The 19,958-nt window shown below is 40.3% G+C and overlaps 2 protein-coding genes across 2 annotated transcripts; both read left to right on the top strand.

Moving 5' to 3' along the window:
- Positions 1-3,574: 3,574 nt before the first annotated feature.
- Positions 3,575-4,801, top strand: LOC128551460 (uncharacterized). The gene has a single exon (XM_053532322.1). The coding sequence runs from the start codon at positions 3,575-3,577 to the stop codon at positions 4,799-4,801; it is 1,227 nt and encodes a 408-aa protein (XP_053388297.1).
- A 3,215-nt stretch (positions 4,802-8,016) lies between these two features.
- Positions 8,017-15,327, top strand: LOC123551281 (uncharacterized). Its single transcript, XM_053532321.1, has 6 exons — positions 8,017-8,132; positions 8,390-10,465; positions 12,013-12,171; positions 12,465-12,586; positions 12,979-13,046; positions 14,553-15,327. The coding sequence occupies exons 1-2, from the start codon at positions 8,017-8,019 to the stop codon at positions 10,107-10,109; spliced, it is 1,836 nt and encodes a 611-aa protein (XP_053388296.1). The 3' UTR covers positions 10,110-10,465; positions 12,013-12,171; positions 12,465-12,586; positions 12,979-13,046; positions 14,553-15,327.
- The last annotated feature ends 4,631 nt before the right edge of the window (positions 15,328-19,958 follow it).

Here is a 19,958-nt window from a genome sequence, read left to right as displayed (position 1 = left end):
CCGCATAAAGAAATGAAGCTACATGAGTAGTTTTAAGATACATAAATTCACACTTGTCAAGATTCCATATATAGATCCAATGCTGATTTCCTTATATGGGTGGTTTTCAAAATAAATGGTGCTTTTTCTTCTTTTTCACCTTACTTTAATTCAGTTCAGTTTTAGAATGTGTTTTGGGGCAAATAATATGAAATGTGTGCAATTTCAGATGAATGACTCAAGCATTTTTAAAGTTATGTTAAAGTATGTAGCTAATTTTGTCCCCTCTGCACCAAAAGTGTGACATTTTGCATGAAGGATAGTTTCAACTGAGTTTTACTTTTTCAAACCAAACTTAATTGTCACAGTTTTGGCTTTTGTTATGAAATCTAAACTCTGCACATTTAAAACAGAATACTTCTTTTCATTAACTACATTTTATTCTTACCAATAGTTCATGTCTTGTGATGGAAGCCCCTTCATAAAAAAATAGTGATAAATTTAAAAGTTGAACACTACAATTTCATAACCCCGTTACTTTTCTTAAGTCATAATGTTTTTCTAAGATCTTTATCCTTACAGCTTTGAAGACACCTTATGATTTTATTGTTTTATAAATCAACTTTCTCAGAATCTTCATATATGTCTATACACCCAAAAATGTCCATTGTAAGTATTCTTTAAATAAAATGGGCTTTTTTCTTTTATTTCCCTCTAAGTGGAAGTTACAATGGTTACAAAAGCAGCTTTCAGCTTCACATATTAAGCCAAAGTGATGTCCCCTGTGCACCTTTTTTGACATTCATCAGTTATCATAGCATTTATACTGTAATATGTTGTGGCAGTTCTATATTCTTAGCAGTGTGTAAGTTAAATGCAGGCATTACTTGATAATTAAGCATTATATAAGAATCCCAGGACAATTTAAATTTTATTTTTTGCATTTTTCTCAAGTTGGCAATTTTCAGGTTTAAAAGGGGAAACATCAATTTTAATTAAAGTTTACCTACATATGTAAATATTCAGTAGCGAGTATTGTGTAGTTGAAAGAATTTTACTTACTACGAACATAGGGCCCGTCTTATCAAGATACGAGAATATTTCTCGTATCTTTCTCGTAAGTCTCTCGCAAGGTTCTCGTAAGTCTGATAGGTGTCTTATGAAAATTATCGTAGCTACGATATCGTAAGTTTCTACATAAAATCCTCGTAAAGTTACGAGAGGGTCAGGGGTCTCGTAAATATTTACGATATCGTAAATAAAATGGCGGCATCCGTGTGAGCAACCACGACGAAACTTTCTGTCGAAAATACTGCAGATTGTTCAGCAGTAAAACTTGATTTTACGTGTACATGTTGCACAACAGTGGATGAACTACGTCATCGATCTGTAGTGCCTGTCCGGTCTGGTCCGACATACGTGAGGATAGCCCTACCGGAAGCCGAAAAGGGTGATTTCCTGTGGAGCGTTCCAGCCGGCTAGACGTCCTCTATAACACAACCCAGTAATCTGCCGTATCACTTCTAGATACAGCTGTATCTACCATCTAAGGTTATTGGTAAGTTGTCTTGGGCTATATTGAATAATCACCAATTACAATATTGGTGGCAGCGGTGATTTAGAGCCCAATTTCGTCGACCAATAAATCGTTACCTAGCAGAATTTGATTTTTAGATTCGGCCATTTTGCCGATCTAAAAACTTCGTAATTCGGGTGAGATAAAGGACCAAGGGGGGCGTAATTGTATTTAGACGATTACGTTCTTGGTCAGATACATTTAAAATTTTATTTTGAGTGTATTTAGTCGAATAATTGAAATAATTATTTGAATCTCGCGGATGACTGTCTGCGCATGCGCCATCGGAAATCCAAGAAGTCGGCATTTCAGTTTCCTTTGGTGAATTTTTCAGGATCCATAAAAGGTATATTTTTTGGATTAGTCTGGAATTGAAATAATAAATTTATTTCTATATTGTTTGTTGTTATTCTTTTGATTTTTATCAAAGATGGCACAGAAAGAAGATTCAAAAGGTAAGCCTTTTGCTACAGAAGTAAGTGCACAGGTGGTCCCAATTAATTTTGCGACACTTGAGCAATTAAAAACAATACCGGGCATAAATGAAAAAATTGCCAAGGCACTTTTGTCCGTTCGTGAGTATACTGGGAATTTAACCCCAGAAACGCTGTCGGTAATTTGTCGTAAGAAATTTACGGACTTAGAGCTGGGTAAAATTGATTTTACCCGGAATAAAATGTGGGTACAGGTGGAAGGTGATGAAGAGGCTAAGACTCCTAAGGAGTCTAGTATAGCATCACGTATAAAGGCCGAAGGTATAAGGTCTGCTCATGCTAGACCTGGGGTTTCGCCAGTAAGGGCCATCCCCAGACCTATTTATATGTCAGCAATGGCTCAAAAGGAATTTCATAGTAAATTTCAGCCATTGTTGAAAAGTCCGGCCGATTTTGTATCTGCAACACCGGCGGGCAGGAGTAAAACAGAGGTACCAAGGACGAAATTAAAGTTCGACCTTGGTGAAACTAGCACCCCTAAAGAGGGTGATGGTAATGCGAAAGCAACTAAACCATCGCCAAAGTTAGAGGTGAGTGCTGACTATAGTAGGACAAGGAAGTCAATAAGTTCCTTGCCAAAGCATCTGACATTTGACGGTAAAGGCAGCTGGGAGGCTTTTGATTTAAAGTTTACCAGATATGCAGAGGCCTGCGGATGGTCAGATGTAGAAAAATTTGATGGCTTGTGCTGGGCACTTACTGGCAAAGCTATTGAATATTATGTATTAATACATGATAGAGCGGACGTGAACTCATATAATAGTTTACGTAGTAAAATGGAAGCGCGTTTTGGGGAACAGGAGCTGCCGGCAGCAGCTCAAACACAATTTCAACAAGCTTGCCAGAAAGATGGTGAGTTGTTGGATGATTATGCAGACTGGCTTTTGACTCTTGCGGCGAAAGCATTTAAAAGTCTGCCAGATTCATTTGTGACCAATCAGGTCATAAATCGTTTCTGTCAGGGCCTATTGGATAAGGATGCTGGACAGAATGTGTTCATGCTTAATCCTCCTAGTATCCAACAGGCTAAACAGATGGTTCGAAAGTACCAACAGGGACATTCGGCCATATATGACAAATCAATACGCGAAAGCAAGCGGCGTGAATCTGAACGGGTTTATGCTGTGAGTGAAGGATCCGGAAGTGGTAGAGAAGCACCGGATAATAGAACTGTCATGGAGGCAATTAAACAGTTGCAACAAACATTTGATAAAGTCATGGCAGTTAAGCACAACCGAGATAGGCCAAAGCCTAAAGCTAAGAAAGGGCCTTTTCGGTGTTATGGGTGCGGCAAGGAGGGACATTTCCGCCGGGACTGTCCAAAGAAAAGAACCGATCAACAGGATCGGTTAAACTACAAAGGGTCGGACAAAGCAGTGGCACCCCGACCCTAGATAAATTCCCTGTTCCGGAAGAACAGAAAGACCACTGTAATAGCACTTGTAATAACCAGGTTAAGGTGGAGGTTGAATCTGATCTTGAGCATGTTATTGTATGCCAGGTAAAATCGGCCTCTCAATTTTCCATGGGAATTCAAGTGGGTGATCAACCGGTAAAAGCAATTGTGGACACTGCTGCCCAGGTCACAATTATTTCAGACAAGGTCTATAATTCCTTGCGGCATAAGCCCCCTAAGGTCAAAGAGGTTAAACTTATGACTGCTGGGAGGGAGTTATGGTTAAACGGCTACATTGTTGGTCCCGTCCGGTTGAAAATAGGATCGAAATGGTATAAGGAGAATGTATATGTTGCCCCAATAGAACAACAAATGTTGTTAGGTTTTGACATTCTCTGTGATAAAGGCCAATCGATTTTAGACATGGGTAGGGGTATAATAATCTTTGACGGCATGCACATAACTCTTGATGTTGATAGCATAAACGGTTTTCCTTCAGTGTCCAGGGTTACTGTGGCTAAACGCAGGGTTATTCCGCCTCATTCGGTGGCCCATGTAAAATGTAAAATGGACACAGAACTTACTGATTATGTCATTGAGCCATTAGACCAGTTTAAGGTATGGAAGCCTAGGGTGGTCAGGGAAGGGTTCACTGATCCAGTAGTTTGTGTTGTAAACCCCACTGATAGGTATAAGTTAATTTCAAAGGGATCTGAGATAGGGAGAGCTTATCCAGTGTCCGAAATTATTGAAGTGGGGGAGGAGGATGAGGAGTATAAAATAAATCAGATTTCTGATCTGGGTCGGCAACATGACACTGTTCCTAGGCCGGAGAGTGATAGTGCTCTCCCGCCCCACCTTCAGCAAGTATACTCCGATTCCTGTGAACATCTGAATGAAGAGCAACAGCAGCAGTTGGCTCAGTTGCTTATTGAGTACCAAGATGTGTTTGCTCAAGATGAGTTTGATCTTGGTAATTTTACTGCAATGGAACATGTTATTGAAACGGGTAATGCTGAACCAGTTAAGCAACGCATGAGGCGCACGCCTGTGTGTTTTGCTGGTGAGGAAGAGGCCCACCTCAATAAAATGTTAAAGGCAGGGGTCATCCAAGAGTCAATATCTGACTGGGCTTCAGCCCCAGTACTTATCCGGAAAAGGGACGGCACAGTCAGATGGTGCATTGACTATAGAGCTTTAAATGAAAAATGTCAGAAAGATGTGTTTCCTTTGCCCTTAGTGGATGACTGTTTAGACACTCTGTCCGGGAGTGTATGGTTTTCGAAGCTTGATGCTAACTCTGCCTACTGGCAAGTTCCCATCAGGAAGAAGACCGGAAAAAGACTGCCTTCATAACGAAATACGGTCTTTTGAGCATGTGCGAATGGGATTCGGTCTATGTGGAGCACCAGCTACATATGCCCGAATTATGAATTTAGTCCTCAGAGGCCTAACATGGAAAGCGGTGTTAGCCTTTCTGGACGATATAGTAGTGCTTGGTAAAAGTTTCAGAGACCATATGGTTAATCTGAAAGAGGCCTTGCAGAGGTTTCGCACATACAAGCTGAAACTGAAGCCTAAGAAATGTATCTTTTTTCAGAAAGATATAGAATTCTTGGGAAGGAATGTCAGTGGCAATAGCTTAGCTATGTCTAAGACTGACATTGAAGTGGTCCAGCAATGGCCGGTTCCAACATGTGCAAAGCATGTGGAACGGTTTATGGGCTTAGCGAACTACCATAGAGGCTTCGTTAAGAACTTTTCGAAGTTAGCTGAACCTCTGTATGCTGTGACAGGCCAACGTCAGTTTGTATGGCGGAAAGAGCAGGCTAGAGCTTTTGAAGCTTTAAAAGAAGCTCTGACGAAGCCGCCTGTGTTGGCCTTGCCAACCGAAACTGATAAATTCATCCTGGACACGGATGCCTCTAATAATTCTATTGGAGCAGAATTACTTCAGGTCCAGGATGGCAAAGAAAAGGTCATTGCATATGGTAGTTATGCTCTTACAAAAGAGCAGAGAAATTATTGTGTCACAAGAAAGGAGCTGCTTGCTGTAGTTAGATTTACCAGGCAGTTCAGACACTATTTACTTGGCAGACCGTTTATTGTACGGACTGACCACTCGAGTTTAAGGTGGTTAATGGGGTTCCGAGAGCCTCAACGTCAACTGGCGAGATGGCTAGAGGAGCTGTCTCAGTATAATATGGTGCTGCAGCACAGGGCGGGTCGTGAGCATGGTAATGCTGACGCTTTGTCTAGAATGCCGGCTGAGGATGGGCATTGCGAAGAGTATCATGCTGGTACACGACTGGAACAGTTGCCTTGTGGCGGGTGTAAATATTGTAAGAAGGCCCATGATAGTTGGGAAAACTTCTATGAAGATGTAGACGACGCAGTGCCGTTGGTAAATAAGGGTAACCCAGACAATACCTCTGTGGGTGGCCATCACGGAGCATCTGGGAAGCCTGGGACCAACAAAGGCATGGGAACGACTGTCTACGGGTATCAAGACGGAACCACCACTAAGACTGAAGGTGAGAGTGGCAAGCCAGCCCTTGCAATAGAAGTCTCAGATGCAGAATGCATATCTGAGAGTAGCCTACCAGATGAAGTAATTTTATCTGGCATGGATGTAGACCACTCTGGGGGAGTAAGCCCTATTGTGGTAGATATGTTCAGGGATGCTGTAGAACTCATTCCCTGGGAGGTGTCTGAGCACAGCCCAGGAACTGAAGTTACAAGCATTAATATGGTAACCACGAGGAAGGGTGCCAAAAATCAGACTGAGGCGGGTAAGGGTCTCGGTAATAAAGTCGATTCTGGACAATCAGGTTCAGTGTCTACTGCAGGGCAACCAAGTGCACAGTATAAGGTCCGATCCCCCGGAAAGGACAAAGGACTTGCCGTACCTACGGGTGCGACAGGTAACTCCGACTCTACACAGAGTCAGGGGTCTAGCCTTCAGAGTTCGACCCCGGTACCAGATCAGGGAACTCTGAGGGATAAATCAAGGCTGTGTAGTTGGGGGTTTTCAGTAGCAGATTTGAGAGATGCTCAGAAACAGGATGTGGAATTGCTGTTTGTTTTGAATTGGTTACGAGAGAGAATAGATCCGGATCCGTCCGATCTGTTTCGTGCCAGTCCAGGGGCTAAGTCAAATTGGTTAAACAAAGAACAATTTCTTCTGTTAGATGGTGTTTTATATCAGAATGACTCAGAACAAGATGACATTCGTCTTGTTATACCAGAAAGCCTGAAAGAGGAAGCTATAGCACTCAACCATAGACTTCCATCTTCGGGGCATCAGGGTGTGAAACGCACTAAGGAGAGGGTTAAGGAGAAATTTGTCTGGTTTGGGTTAGGCAGGGACGTTCGACAGTACGTGTCGCAATGTGAAACCTGTAATCAGAATAAGAAAGCCGATCGGCAAGGAAAGTGCCGATTGACTGAGTACCAGGCAGGTTCGCCCATGGAAAGAGTACATATTGATTTCCTAGGTCCCTTACCTAAAACTCCTAGGGGTAATGAGTATGTGCTTATGATGGTGGACCAGTTCACCAAATGGGTGGAATGTATACCACTCCCTAACCAGTCCGCAGAAATTACTGCACGGGCAGCTGTGGACGGTTTCTTTACTAGGTTTGGAGTGCCCTTTGAGATATTTTCTGATCAGGGCAGAAACTTTGAATCGAAACTGTTTACGGAGGTCTGTAAAGTTCTTGAAATACACAAAGCAAGGACTACTCCGTATAGACCTTCTGCAAACGGTCAGGTAGAAAGGTATAATCGCACTCTGATGGATGCGGTTAGGTGTTTCATTGGCAAATCACAAAACCAGTGGGATTTGCACCTTCAGCAAATAGCTGGGGCGTTGAGATCATCTGTGAACCGTATGACCGGGTTTACGGCCAATAAGTTAATGTTAGGTCGGGAGGTCAATGCGCCTGTTCACCTAATGTTTCCTCAGCATCTGGGTAAAAGCCAGTCCCCTAGTGATTACTCAGATGAATTGGTCCAGAAGTTGCGGGATGCACATGATATAGCCCGCAAAATGATGAAAACTTCCTCAAAAAGAATGAAGCGCAATTATGACTTGCGTTTACTTGAGAGGAATTATGAGGTAGGTGATAGGGTCTACCTACTTGATACTGCGGTATTGAAGGGTAAATGCCGCAAGCTCTGTCCACCATGGAAGGGACCAGGGGTGATAGTATCCAAATTGTCATCATTCCTCTTCCGTGTTAAACTTAGAAATGCTGTTTTGGTAGTAAACCATGATAGACTAAAAACAGTGTAAGGACAGGGAGGTGCCACGGTGGATTAAGCACTGGGAGCAAAATCCAGGTGACATAACTGCTGCTAAAGGCAGCGACCGAGTCTACTGCTTATGTCGAAAGCCATGGCAGGGTAGATTTATGATCCAGTGTGATTTCTGTAAAGAGTGGTTCCATGGGTCCTGTGTGAACATAACCGCTTCAGATGCACTAGACATAAATCAATACAAGTGTCCAGACTGTCTAAGAAGAGTGAGGACTCAAAATTGATCATTTTTTGGGTCTATTTTCAGAATCATGGCTGAAGAGTACAGGGACGGTCTGGGCAGGGCAATGAAGGTGCTCAAGATGGGCAACCTGATGAACCCAAAGGAACTGGCCGTAAAAATCACCTCTAGTAGGCGACCGAACAGGTTTGAAATCCTGTTGGACCATGTCCGTGAAGCCAGAAACAGGCATAAGTTCAGTTGGTTAAGGGATCTGGCCAGGGAGTTAGACATTCTACAGTGTCACTCCCGTGAGTGGATTTCCCAGAATGTGAGCCGTTTTGGGGCCCATTCGTAAATCCAAGTGGCAGGATGCCCCACGTGAACAGAGTAGGACATCCGATTAGGGACAGATCCGGCTATTGAACGGACTGGTGAGAATCTCGAGTCGGTCCCTCCGGCAGAGCAGCAATTGCTTGTTGGGGGAGAGCTGACAGCGAGTCAGAATCGGTTTCTTCTGGAACTGCCGAAAAGTTGTTGGGAGGTAACAGCCCAACAAAACCCTCAGGCAGTGGGAAGCCGGTTAGTCCGGTTAAGCCTCGTCCGCGTGAGCGAGACGAGAGTAAGACCCAGCACAGTGCTTCTGGGACAGGGCAGGTTCCACAAGGCCCTGTTTCTAGAAGCCCGGCAGAGAGGGCACAAAGACCTTCTGTTCGGCAAGACAAGCCTCAGCTAGTCATTACTGTGCCGGGTAAGGGTAAGCAGCCTGCTGGTCTGGGGAAAGGGTCCCATGTTAAAGGCCGTTCAGTTCAGCATACGCTGAGTGGAGAAACCCTTGCTAAGAGGCCAAAGCTGTCTTTGGGAGAAACAGGGCAACCAGGGCATGGCCCTAGGTGTCCGGTAGGAGGATGTGGGGCAGGTGTTAGTCGCAAACATGCGCTTCTCTGTCATTTGCCTGGTGTGTTTAATCTGGCACTTTCAGGAGATGAAATATCTCAACGCAGGTTAAGCGCCCTGAAGCTATGCTGCAGGTGGCTTTTAGGAGCACATCGGGAGCTCAGTGATTTACTGGTTTATATTGAATCACTGAGTCCACTATCCTCGGTTGAGCAGCCAGATGCCTCCACTGTGCAGGCAATGGTTGATTTGGGTAGGACTTTGGGGGTGTCGGTTTCTAGGGACGTGATATTAAGACCGGAGGGTAATGATGTCACGGCCTTGGTGCACTGGCGCTTTCTATTGTCATTGATGTCAATGTTAGAGCGACATCAGGTTGAGAAACTTGGACACTTATTTCAGCTGTCCCAAGATGATCAACAGAATCTCCCTAAGTTACCTGAGGCCTTTGATAGTCATTGTCACCTTGACAGGACTATGAGGGAGTGGGGGATGACTAACCCATCTCTGAAAGAGATGAGTAATCTGAACCCGCTAGAGTCTCACGAGGTTCACCTCGTGGGAGTTGTAGGGGTTTTCTGTGACCCTGAGACTTACCCTACACAGGAGGGTATTAAATCATGGTCTGAACAGGGTGTCGTACCGGTCGTGGGACTCCACCCCCGGAAGGCGCTTACCGATAAAGGGTTCAGTAAGCTGGCGGAAGTTCTCCAATTTCCGGAGGTAGCAGGATTGGGGGAGATAGGTCTTGATCGAACTGAACCTGCTGAAAAATGGGCTGAACAGCTCCGCAAGGTTGAGCAAGTCCTGACTTTGCTGCAACCGGAGCATGTGCTCGTTATTCATTGCAGAAGTTTGACAAACCTTTCAGATGAGTCTCTGTTAACTATGTTTTATTTGTTACAGAGTCATCCCTCAGTCAATAAGGAGCAGCTGATTCACCTTCACTGCTTTACAGGGTCTTTGGACATATTACAGAAATGGTTAGAAGTGTTCCCTAACACTTATGTTGGGTTCACAAGTATGATCTGTAAGTCCAATGACTACCTAGACATGCTCCGGAAACTAGAGTCTTCCCGTTTGCTCCTTGAAACGGATGCTCCTTATTTCAGTCCGCCACGCTGTAAAAAGTCCAATGCCTATATGATTGGATGGGTTGCATCCAGGGTAGCTGAGGCCAGAGGCCAATCTTGGGGTGACCTCCTCAAGTTGGCAAGTACTAATGCAAAAAGACTGTACATTGAGAAGCTCCCTCCAGTCTCAATGTACGGTGATGAGTCCGGTTAAGCCATAGGGGCTCAACCCGGTGTACTGTGGATGAAATGTTCATGGTCACCGGTAGTTGTGGTATTGTGACTGAAAAGCCGCAATACTAGTACTGGTTTTACCCAGGAATCTCTCATTATTGAGAGTAAGAGACCATGGCTAACTCCCATGGTCTAAGACTACCTCCTTCTATAGGACGGGGAGGAGTGTAGTGCCTGTCCGGTCTGGTCCGACATACGTGAGGATAGCCCTACCGGAAGCCGAAAAGGGTGATTTCCTGTGGAGCGTTCCAGCCGGCTAGACGTCCTCTATAACACAACCCAGTAATCTGCCGTATCACTTCTAGATACAGCTGTATCTACCATCTAAGGTTATTGGTAAGTTGTCTTGGGCTATATTGAATAATCACCAATTACAATAGATCATACAAAAGCACGCGCTTTGGGTCAGTGCGACACGAAGCGGAAGCGAGTGTAAAGGAAATATTGAGCACATAAATTCTGTTTATCTTCGCTGTTTCCTGTGTTGACAGGTCAATTGGAGGGACATGCTGGTAATAATTATTGTAGAAATATTCGGTTATTTAGGTATAATTTTATGAGTGTCGATATTGCAGACATTCATCATCAACGGTTATTTGGGGTCGACTCGTACCCTGTTTACTTCGTATCAGTGTTTTTTATCATCTATATAATAAAAGAAACTGAATGTGCATGAGACTTGATTTTAATATATGTAGGTGGGTAGAGTATAAGGGTGCACTTATACTTCCTTGCTATTGAGCTAGCTTTTATAGCGACGTGGTAGAGTGTCCGCCTTAGGTGTGAGAGGTCCCGGGTTCGATTCCCGGTCAGGGCTGAAGTATGATCAGCCTGTTACATTTGGCGCCCAACGTAGATAACTCACGAGTAGATGTGAATGGACACCTTGGAACGTCCCATAGAGGTTCAAACTCCTGGAATTTGAGGACGAATTCTAAAATGGAGGGGGTGTATGTAGTAGGGTAGAGTATAAGGGTGCACTTATACTTCCTTGCTATTGAGCTAGATTTTATAGGGACGTGGTAGAGTGTCCGCCTTAGATGTGAGAGGTCCCGGTTCGATTCCCGGTCAGGGCTGAAGTATGATCACCCCGTTTACATATAAAATAAATTAAATAGGCATCAATGATCTATATTTGATACGGACAAATGCCTGCAATCGAAGGGTATGTTTGACAGTATTGCAACTGTAACAGTCTCAGGAAAAATGTGCAGCCTCGACTGGGTTTCAAATCTCGGACCTTCTGCTTACCATGCCAAAGCTCTACCAACTGAGCTACATGTACCGAGGCCACCCGATACGAGAACCGCTACACACCTTCCTCTTATTGCGAGACATTAGCACTCCTGGCCAATGTCTGCTGCAGACTGTTAACTGAATTCAGATTCACACCCCATACAAACTGCTTTGCCCTGCATGGGCTCCCAAGGGTGAGCATCCTGGACGAGCCGCCAAATGTAACAGTCTCAGGAAAAATGTGCAGCCTCGATGGGGATTCAAACCTCGGACCTTCGGCTTACCATGCCAACGCTCTACCAATTGAGCTACGAGGCCACCCGATACGAGAACCGCTTATTCAACTACACAACTAATATGACCTGTCTGTATTGAACATATGTTTACTGGATAATAAAGTAAAGGGAATTCTCTTGCCCTCCAATAAATTAACTGAAAGCCACCTAGCCTGCATGATAGTCATCAGGTAACCCAATCCCTAGTCGAGAGTCCTCTAGGGGTTTTGTATCTGGCTTGAAATCTTGATTTGACATATTTGTGATATTACATATGTTATGCAATGTAAGTTACAAATGAAACATTCTTATCACACAAGCTTGGTATCACAGTTTATTATAATGTCTTTAAAACTATTTAATATGTTGAAGAATGCCAGAAGAAATTACAGACAACAATACTGCTCAGTGCAGTAACCAGACCTAAAAAAAACCACTGGTCAAGGCAAACTTTTGGGACAGAGTGCTGCATATATGGGCTTATGCACAAACTGAGATTTTGCAAGTCAACTGTCAAAGTCATAAAGAGAGGTAATAAAAGGAATGGAATCCATAATACCTTTTAAACTGTTAAGCAGATATTTAAACCTATGACAAATATATGAGTTATTATTGAGATAACAATTATAAAAAATAGGAAATAGCAAGAAATTTATATTTAGTTATAGTTATGTTCATGATAAAAAAAAAATTGGCTGTCAAATTATAACCAAAGTTATTATAACCCTTCAAAGGTAGTTTTGTTGCATTAAACCAACTATTTCTGTTTTCTTAATATTGTATTATAAATAAAGTTCTAAACAGTGACATCTTTTTTGTAACAGATCTATAGTGGACAATGTTGAACAGAGTTGAAGTCCTGGAATCTCGGTCAACTGCAGATAGCAGCATGGCGTCAAGCAGACGTCTTGTTTCCCAGTCCAATTTTAGTCAGGTATTCTTGGTGGTATGTGACAAAAAAGCCATTGAGTTTTTTTTCTTCCTCTTGAATTCATACAATTCATACAGTCATATAGAACCATGAAAATGTCATTTAAGTTTATAAAATGTTCAAAATGAAGTAATTATAAAATTCCCTTATTCTAAAGATATAATTATGTCTTTGTCTGAATTATAGTAGCAAATATATATATATTCCTTCTTATCTTAGAGTGATAGTAATAAAAGTTTTAATGTATTGCACATTATAAATAATTTAATAATTCTTCATATTAAAGCAGATTTTATTGTTTGTTTCTGAAAAAACAGTTGACAGACCATATTACTGATATTACATTTTGTCATAACTATAGCTTTAATAAACCAGGATAAGTTTGAACATTAGCTTTACTTTTTAAGGTATGAAACTGCAGTCAACACAGGTTTTTAGAGGTCTGCAAGTACAGAGTTTTAAATTGTGAAATAAAGTAAGTTATTTTTGTCTTTTCTAAGACCTGTAGGGCATATTTAAGACATACATGCTGTACATATTCTCTTTTACTTCTCAGAATTCATCATATAATATGTCATACTAGATAGCACACAGTACTGTTTGTCCATATAGAGTACACCTTTTATTTGCTTGAAAATATTTTGACTTTTCACAACTGATGTGGTATCAGTTGCCCTTTGTTGCTGTGCATTTGAAACCCACACTAGGGTATAGCATTCTTTCATGCAGGAAAGTTATCCAGCTAATTTACATAGTGTTGGTTGTTAAAACAAGTGCCTGCTCTATCTTGCCTGAAGTAATACCTGGGCTCTTCTGTCACCATTAAAAGCTTGAAAGTCATACTAAAAAATAGTTTTTGTCCCTTTTAAGTTTCTTACATTTTTGATGTTAACAAGAAAGCAGAAAGCTGGAATTTCTACAATTTAAAAACTAATCAATCATGTTTAATAATGTGCCAGGAGTTTTACATATCAGCAGGTTTCTCAAGCACTACTTTATGAAATGCTTTCAAAGGTCAGTCACACATGTCTCTTCATCATTAGTTGATCTCACAGACAGGTCACATAGAGCTCTCTAGCTTTTATTTTGTCAGAATTGTGCCTTTTTTAAACTAGAGATTTTGGCAACAGTTTTGCCTGTGTCTCAAAAACTACTAGGCCTTCATAAATTACTTTGCTGTCATCAGATAACCTCACAGGGCAAGTTGTGTAACTCTAGCTTCAGTCTTGTCAAAATTGTGCCTCTTTTAATTTAGAAAATTTTATTAAAGATTAATGCATGTAAGCTGGTTTCTCATAAACAACTTCCCATATGATGATAATATTTTCAGCTTTAGAATAGTTAAATACACATAAATTAAAACATGGATGTATATGTGACAGCCCTGATTTTAAGGGTTTGGATAGTAATATTTTAAAATCAAGAGTTATATCCCTTTGTTAGTTTTATTGTGTTTTGTGTGCATTCATGTGCCTTGACCCTAGGTCAAAATTTTCCCTCTGAAATGCTTTAATTTCATTGGATTAGTCTTTCATAAGATACCTGGTCATTGTCTGTATAGTCATGTAACTGAATACTAGGAATATAAACTAGCTATTTTTATTTAGGGACCCAGACTGTCAAAAATAAATGTTTAACATTAGGTATATGGGCATTTTCTCCAACAATTTAGGAACCCAGCCCAAAATCTAGGGGCCATGGGCTACTAAGCCCCTGCTAATCTATATCCTTGAATACATGTATTGAGCTTTTTATTTTAAAACAGTTGAATTAATATTGGATTAAATATAGGTTTTTTATTTCACTCACTACAGTTTGTAATTATCAATTCAATGGTCCCATAAAGTGCTTAGTAATGATTTTATCTTTTATGCTATTGGCTCATTCTGTTTAGACAGTTTATATTTTGTTTCATAATATCACTTTCTTATATCACTGTCTCATTCTCTATTTGCACTATAAACCATTTAATCATTTACAGACCTCTAACCAGTTAGCAGTGTGTGTGTGTGTTATGCTGTGCTGAGATATTGCTGTGACATATGGTGCAATAAGGTCCATAACCTGGTATGCATAATTTGTATTTGTAACCTTTAATTAATTGCATCGCAATGTACATTTGAGTTTACACACTTCCTGAAGTATATGTATTTTAGCTGTAATATGCCAATACACACACATGTATATGTTTGAGCCTCAGATGTCATTATTTGATTAAGAGATGTGCTTAATATGAACTGTACGGTATTTTGTGTAACAACTTTGTGTCTTACATGATTGTAAGTATTTATAGTAAGTATTGTTCATATGTATTTTCAGGATGCGTTATACTAAATACTATGGAGATACTAATATTAAAATAGTAAAACTACAATTGGTAAATTGCTTGTTGACCTTAACAAAGGAATAAGAAGAACCCATCCCCATAAACACAATTAGTTTTTACAGCCAATCATTATGGCATCCTATAGAAACTAACAGAGTGGCATATACATATTCTATATTACTGTAGGTTGAAATTATTGTTTTGCCCATACCAAAGTTTTAGATATGGGTAGATCATCAGTTTTTTTTTCTTTATATTTTTTTCACAATACAATGTTTAAACTAGAATTGCAGACAGAGCAATTGTAAACAATTCTTACATTCAACTAAACTTCATTCAGAAAATTGCACTAAAGTAACACAGTGATTATGACTGAAAGAAGATAATAGGATATTTGTTTTCATATAGAGAAATTAAAATGAGGGTTGGATCAATAATTTTTCAGTAAAACCAAAGCTAAAAAAAAAAAAAATAGATAACCCCTTGTCTTAAAAGCTTATTCAGATGTGCCATTAAAAACCCCAAATTGGCTTTTGGCATTTAGGTTTTTCCCCTTTAACCCCTGTTAAATTTCTATAATGAAATTAGCACAGAACCTTTAAACGAAAAAAGGGGTACTTATAAAAAATAAACTACTGAAGGGTAAACAGTCCCAAAATCATGATCAACGCAAATTGTGGGCGGGAAAAACGTTTTTTAACATTTGGTCGCAAAGCCCAGAATCAGTTGTGTCCACATGATAAATTTAACCCAATTTCTGCTTTTTTAATGGAATTTTGTTTTTTGTTAGCTACCAGAGCCCCAAAGTGCCGGTTTGACCCTATTGTGCCAGTCATTGCCCGGCGTCCCCCCGTGCCCCAAACCCTTTGGGCCTTGTAACACTCTAGAGGCCAATTTGTGCCCCCAAATTTTTTATTTTCTTTCAGAGTTTTAAACCTTAAATAAAGCCCAAGGTCAGGTTTAAAACGGGGCCTGGGGGGTCAAAAACTGGTCATAGCCAGATAAAAGGGAAAACCCTTGTGAACACCTAACCCCACAGTTATTCCCCAAAAATTTATGCAATTTGGCCAGAATGTTGCCTATTTCAAGTTTGAAGCTGGGCCCATGTGGGGTAAAAAGCTGGGGCCCCACCTGGAAAAATCAAAAAAAATTTACTTGTAAAACACTTTGGGGCCCCAAAAGTTGGACCCAGTCGGGAAATGAAACTTGCAAATTTTTGTCTTGTTTAAAATTTTCTAGGAAATTTTTTGAAACGGGTCTTTGGTTTCCGAAAGATAACCATAAAAGGCTTGACCGATTTTAAAAAATTTTTGGGTACAAAAGTGTAACATCAAAAATCCATTCGGGTTTTTTAAAATTGGGGGTCAGTAGGTAAAAGGGTAAAGGGTCGAAAATTTGACCCTGAACATTTAAACATTTTTCGGGATGAAAACTTGAAAAAGCTTGCACCCTAGGATCAAAAAATTTTGGAAACACAGGTGTAAAAAACCAAAAAAAGAAAGGTTAGTTTCGACTTTCATTTCTGTAGGCAAAGATCAAGGTAAACAGTGACTCGGAACAGAAAAAGGGTTTTCCCGGATAAACTTTAGAACAGGGGTTTGGGGCCTAGGAAACACGAATTTTGATAAAAACTTTTGTAAAAACATAAAATCCCGGTAAAGTTCTACCTTTTTTTTCAGTATTTTCCAAAGGTAAGGTCCAAAAGGACTCGGAAAAAATTTAAAATGTTTTCCCCGGATGATAATTTTAGAACATTTGGGCCTAGGATCCTTAATTTTGGGTACCCCGGGTGTAAAAATCAAAAATACGGGTTTCAGATTCACTTTGGGGCCCATGGCAAAGAAAAGGTCACAGTGACCAAACATTTAAACTTTTTCCCGGGTTTTTCCCCAAACAGAGAACGCTTGGGCTAAAAATCTTACATGAAACATCATAAAAACAAGTAAAAATTTTGACTTTGACGCAAGTAGGAAAAAGGGTTTAAAGGGTTTCACAAAAACCAAACATTTTTAAACGGTTTTCCAGATGAAATTTGGAACACTTGGGCCCTAGGTTTAAATGAGAATATAGGGGGGTTGGTTTGACCCGCAATACCCCTACTGATTTTGGGGTTCAGAAAAGGTCAAAAGGGCCCAAGGGCACATGACCCGGGACATTTAACATTTTCCCAGAAAAAACTTCGAAGGTTTGGGGAAACCAGGTTTAACAAACCCTTTAAAAAGGGGGGTTTGGGTTTTCTTACCACAGTTTGATTTGAAATTGTTTTTGATTTTCCAAAAGGGCCCAAAGGGCAGAGTGACCGAAACTTTTTTAAACCTTTTCCAGCCCAATAACTTGAGAACCCTTCGGCCGAGGATCATGAAACTTCAAAAGGGAGGTTGATCATCCCCCAACAAATTCCTCTTTTTAAATTTTGGGGTCATGGGGTAAAAGCCAAGCATGTTCACTTCGACGGGGGTTTTAGTTTCTGTGACAAGGACATTTTGTGGGGGTATAATTCGTCACTCCGGTGAAAACCTAAAAAAAATTTCAAAAAAAAATGATCTATAGAAACTTTGGAAAGGAAAACTCTAAAAAGGGTTAAAATTTAGGCCCCTGATCTGTTTTTTATGCTTTATACTGATCACAAATTTTTTAAATTCAAAAACCTTTTTTCCCAAAAAAAAATTCCCTTCATTGGGAAGTTTTTTGGCCCTTTTTTAAATTCTTTCCCGTCACTTTATCTGGTGTCCCAAATTTGCTCTACGTTACCATAAATTTTTAAATTTTAAGGCTTAAGAAAATTTACCCCAAAATGTTTTGGGGATTAGTAGTCAAGGTCATACAGACAGGGGAAAAAACCCCACCCTGGGGGCATACACTTTCTTCAAACGCCCCTTAGAATATTTGTATCTTGACTGATTTCTTTTTTTTTTCAGGTATCCTCAAGATTGGCTTTTGTGTTTAAACAAACCCTGAAGCCAAGCGGGGTTTTTTGAAAATTTTTTAAAAATTTCAAAGGGGGAAAATACAATTTGAAAAGCACAGAAAACCTTTTTTTGTTTTTTTTAAGGGCTACCATTTAACCAAAAGGGGGAAAATTTGGGTTTTGATTACAGACAAAAAATTTGCCTTTAAATTCATTTTAAAAAAGCCCAAAATTTTAAACGCTGAAAACAGTGGTTTTGGCTAGCTGAAAGGTCAAGCCCAAAGGGCCAAATTTTTCACAACCCAAATGCTTTTTTTTTTAAATTTCCCCGAATAGAAAATTTTTAAAAAAGGGTCATATTTAGGCCAAAAATTTTAAAAAAATTTGGTGAATTTTTTTGCTATTGTTGGTCGTCGGCGTGGGTTTTAATAAAAAAATGGTCTCTGCCCTGACGTTCGTCCACCAAACTTTTCAAATCGCAAAGTATAAAATCCTAAACCCCCCCAAAAGGATTTTAAATGAAATTGGGTAAAATATCCCCTCATTGAAACAATTTTGCAGAACTTTTTAGTAAACCCTTTTCCCGCTCTTATCCCCTTAAACCCCCTTAAAGGGATTTTTCATAAAAAATTTGGGGTCAAATGGTCATCCATCAAAAAATATCAGACCTCGGGGTCACCCCGTGTTGGCTCATTGTAAAAGGGTTTGAGCTTTGTATCCCCAAAACCCCTTGAATTTTTTTTCATGAAATTTTTGGTAAATTAAACACCTCATCAAAAAAATTGTAAGAACTTATAGTCACCCAAATTTTTGGCTCAAGGTAAAGGGGCACAACTCAAGGTAAAATTTTTGGGCCTTTTTTTTTGGGCCCTTCCCAATTTTTTTCTCCCCCCCTTTGGGAAAATTTTAAAAACATAGATTTTTCAAAATTTAACCCCGCCCCATTGCTTCCCCCCATTTCCATCACCCGTTAAACTACCCTAAAAACTTTGGGGGCGGACAGCTTTTTTTTTAAAAAAAATTTTTCCCTTTTGTCGGCCCAAAAACAAGTTTAAAAATTGTCCCTTCAGAAAGTAAAACTTCAGGGGACAAATTACCTTAAGCAGATGACCCTTACTGTTGTTGGGATCGGGGAATAACGTGCTAAAATTTTTTAGACGAAAATTTTTCCCCGACCAATATTTAAAGAGTGCTTTTGGCCCTTTTACTGCCCAAAACTTTAAAAGAATTGTCTGGGTAATTTAGACTTCTATTTTTCACAAGGACGTTGAATTTAAAAATTTTTGTTTTCTGTATACTTGAAGAGTGCTGCACTGCCAGATTTAAAAACACAATATAAAATCCTGTCGTCATAAAATGATCATTGGGGTAAATTTGTTTAAGGTCATGGTGACCTCTAACTGAAAATGTTTCCCCCCGGCCAATACCGGAAGCCCCCTTTTACCAACAGTTTTTAAACCCTTTCCTTTGGGAAAAAATTAAAATGTAAATGCCCTTTATATTTTTTTACCTGTCAAAAGTGGGAGGGGTTTCACTAAACCCTTTAACGGGAAAATTTTCTTCTTAATAACTATAGAACACTTTGCCCCCTACTTTTAAATCACGGGGGGCCCCGGGCCGAGGGGTTAAGATCGTTTGACTTCCCAAATCACTTACCCCAAAACCGACGTGGGTCGAGCCCCCCCGGGGTGTTAAAATCTCATGTGGAAGCTATCCGCTGGCTTAGGGAAAAGGGTCGGTCCCCCTTTTAAAGAAAAAATTTAAATGCACGGGGGGCCCGGGGTTTCCATTCACTTCAAAGCGGGAAAATCGCCAAATCCTAAAATTTGGGTTTTAAATTTAAAAAAACAAAAAAAACCCCTAATTTCACCAAAAAAAATTTTCTTTTTTAAACAAAAGACCCCTTGATTTTTTTTGCTGTTGATAAAGCCCAAGTCAAAGTAAAAAAGATGCCCTTTAAAAAAGTTTTAACTTTAACCTAACCCGGGGTTTTTTGAAACCTTTTAAAGAAGAAATGGGAATTTTTTTGTTATCACAAAGGTTGGGAAAAAAACCCCCGCCGTAAGTGCCCATTTCGCGCCCTAAATCTGTACGAAAAAAGGGCCGGGAAAGATTATTTTCGAAAAATCGCGCCCCAACCCGGAAATTTGGGA

The sequence above is a fragment of the Mercenaria mercenaria genome, unplaced genomic scaffold, assembly GCF_021730395.1.
Source record: "Mercenaria mercenaria strain notata unplaced genomic scaffold, MADL_Memer_1 contig_1105, whole genome shotgun sequence".
Taxonomy (NCBI): Eukaryota; Metazoa; Mollusca; class Bivalvia; order Venerida; family Veneridae; genus Mercenaria; species Mercenaria mercenaria.
The sequence above is the reverse complement of the archived record's forward strand: the minus strand, read 5'-3'. Positions and strand labels throughout refer to the sequence as shown.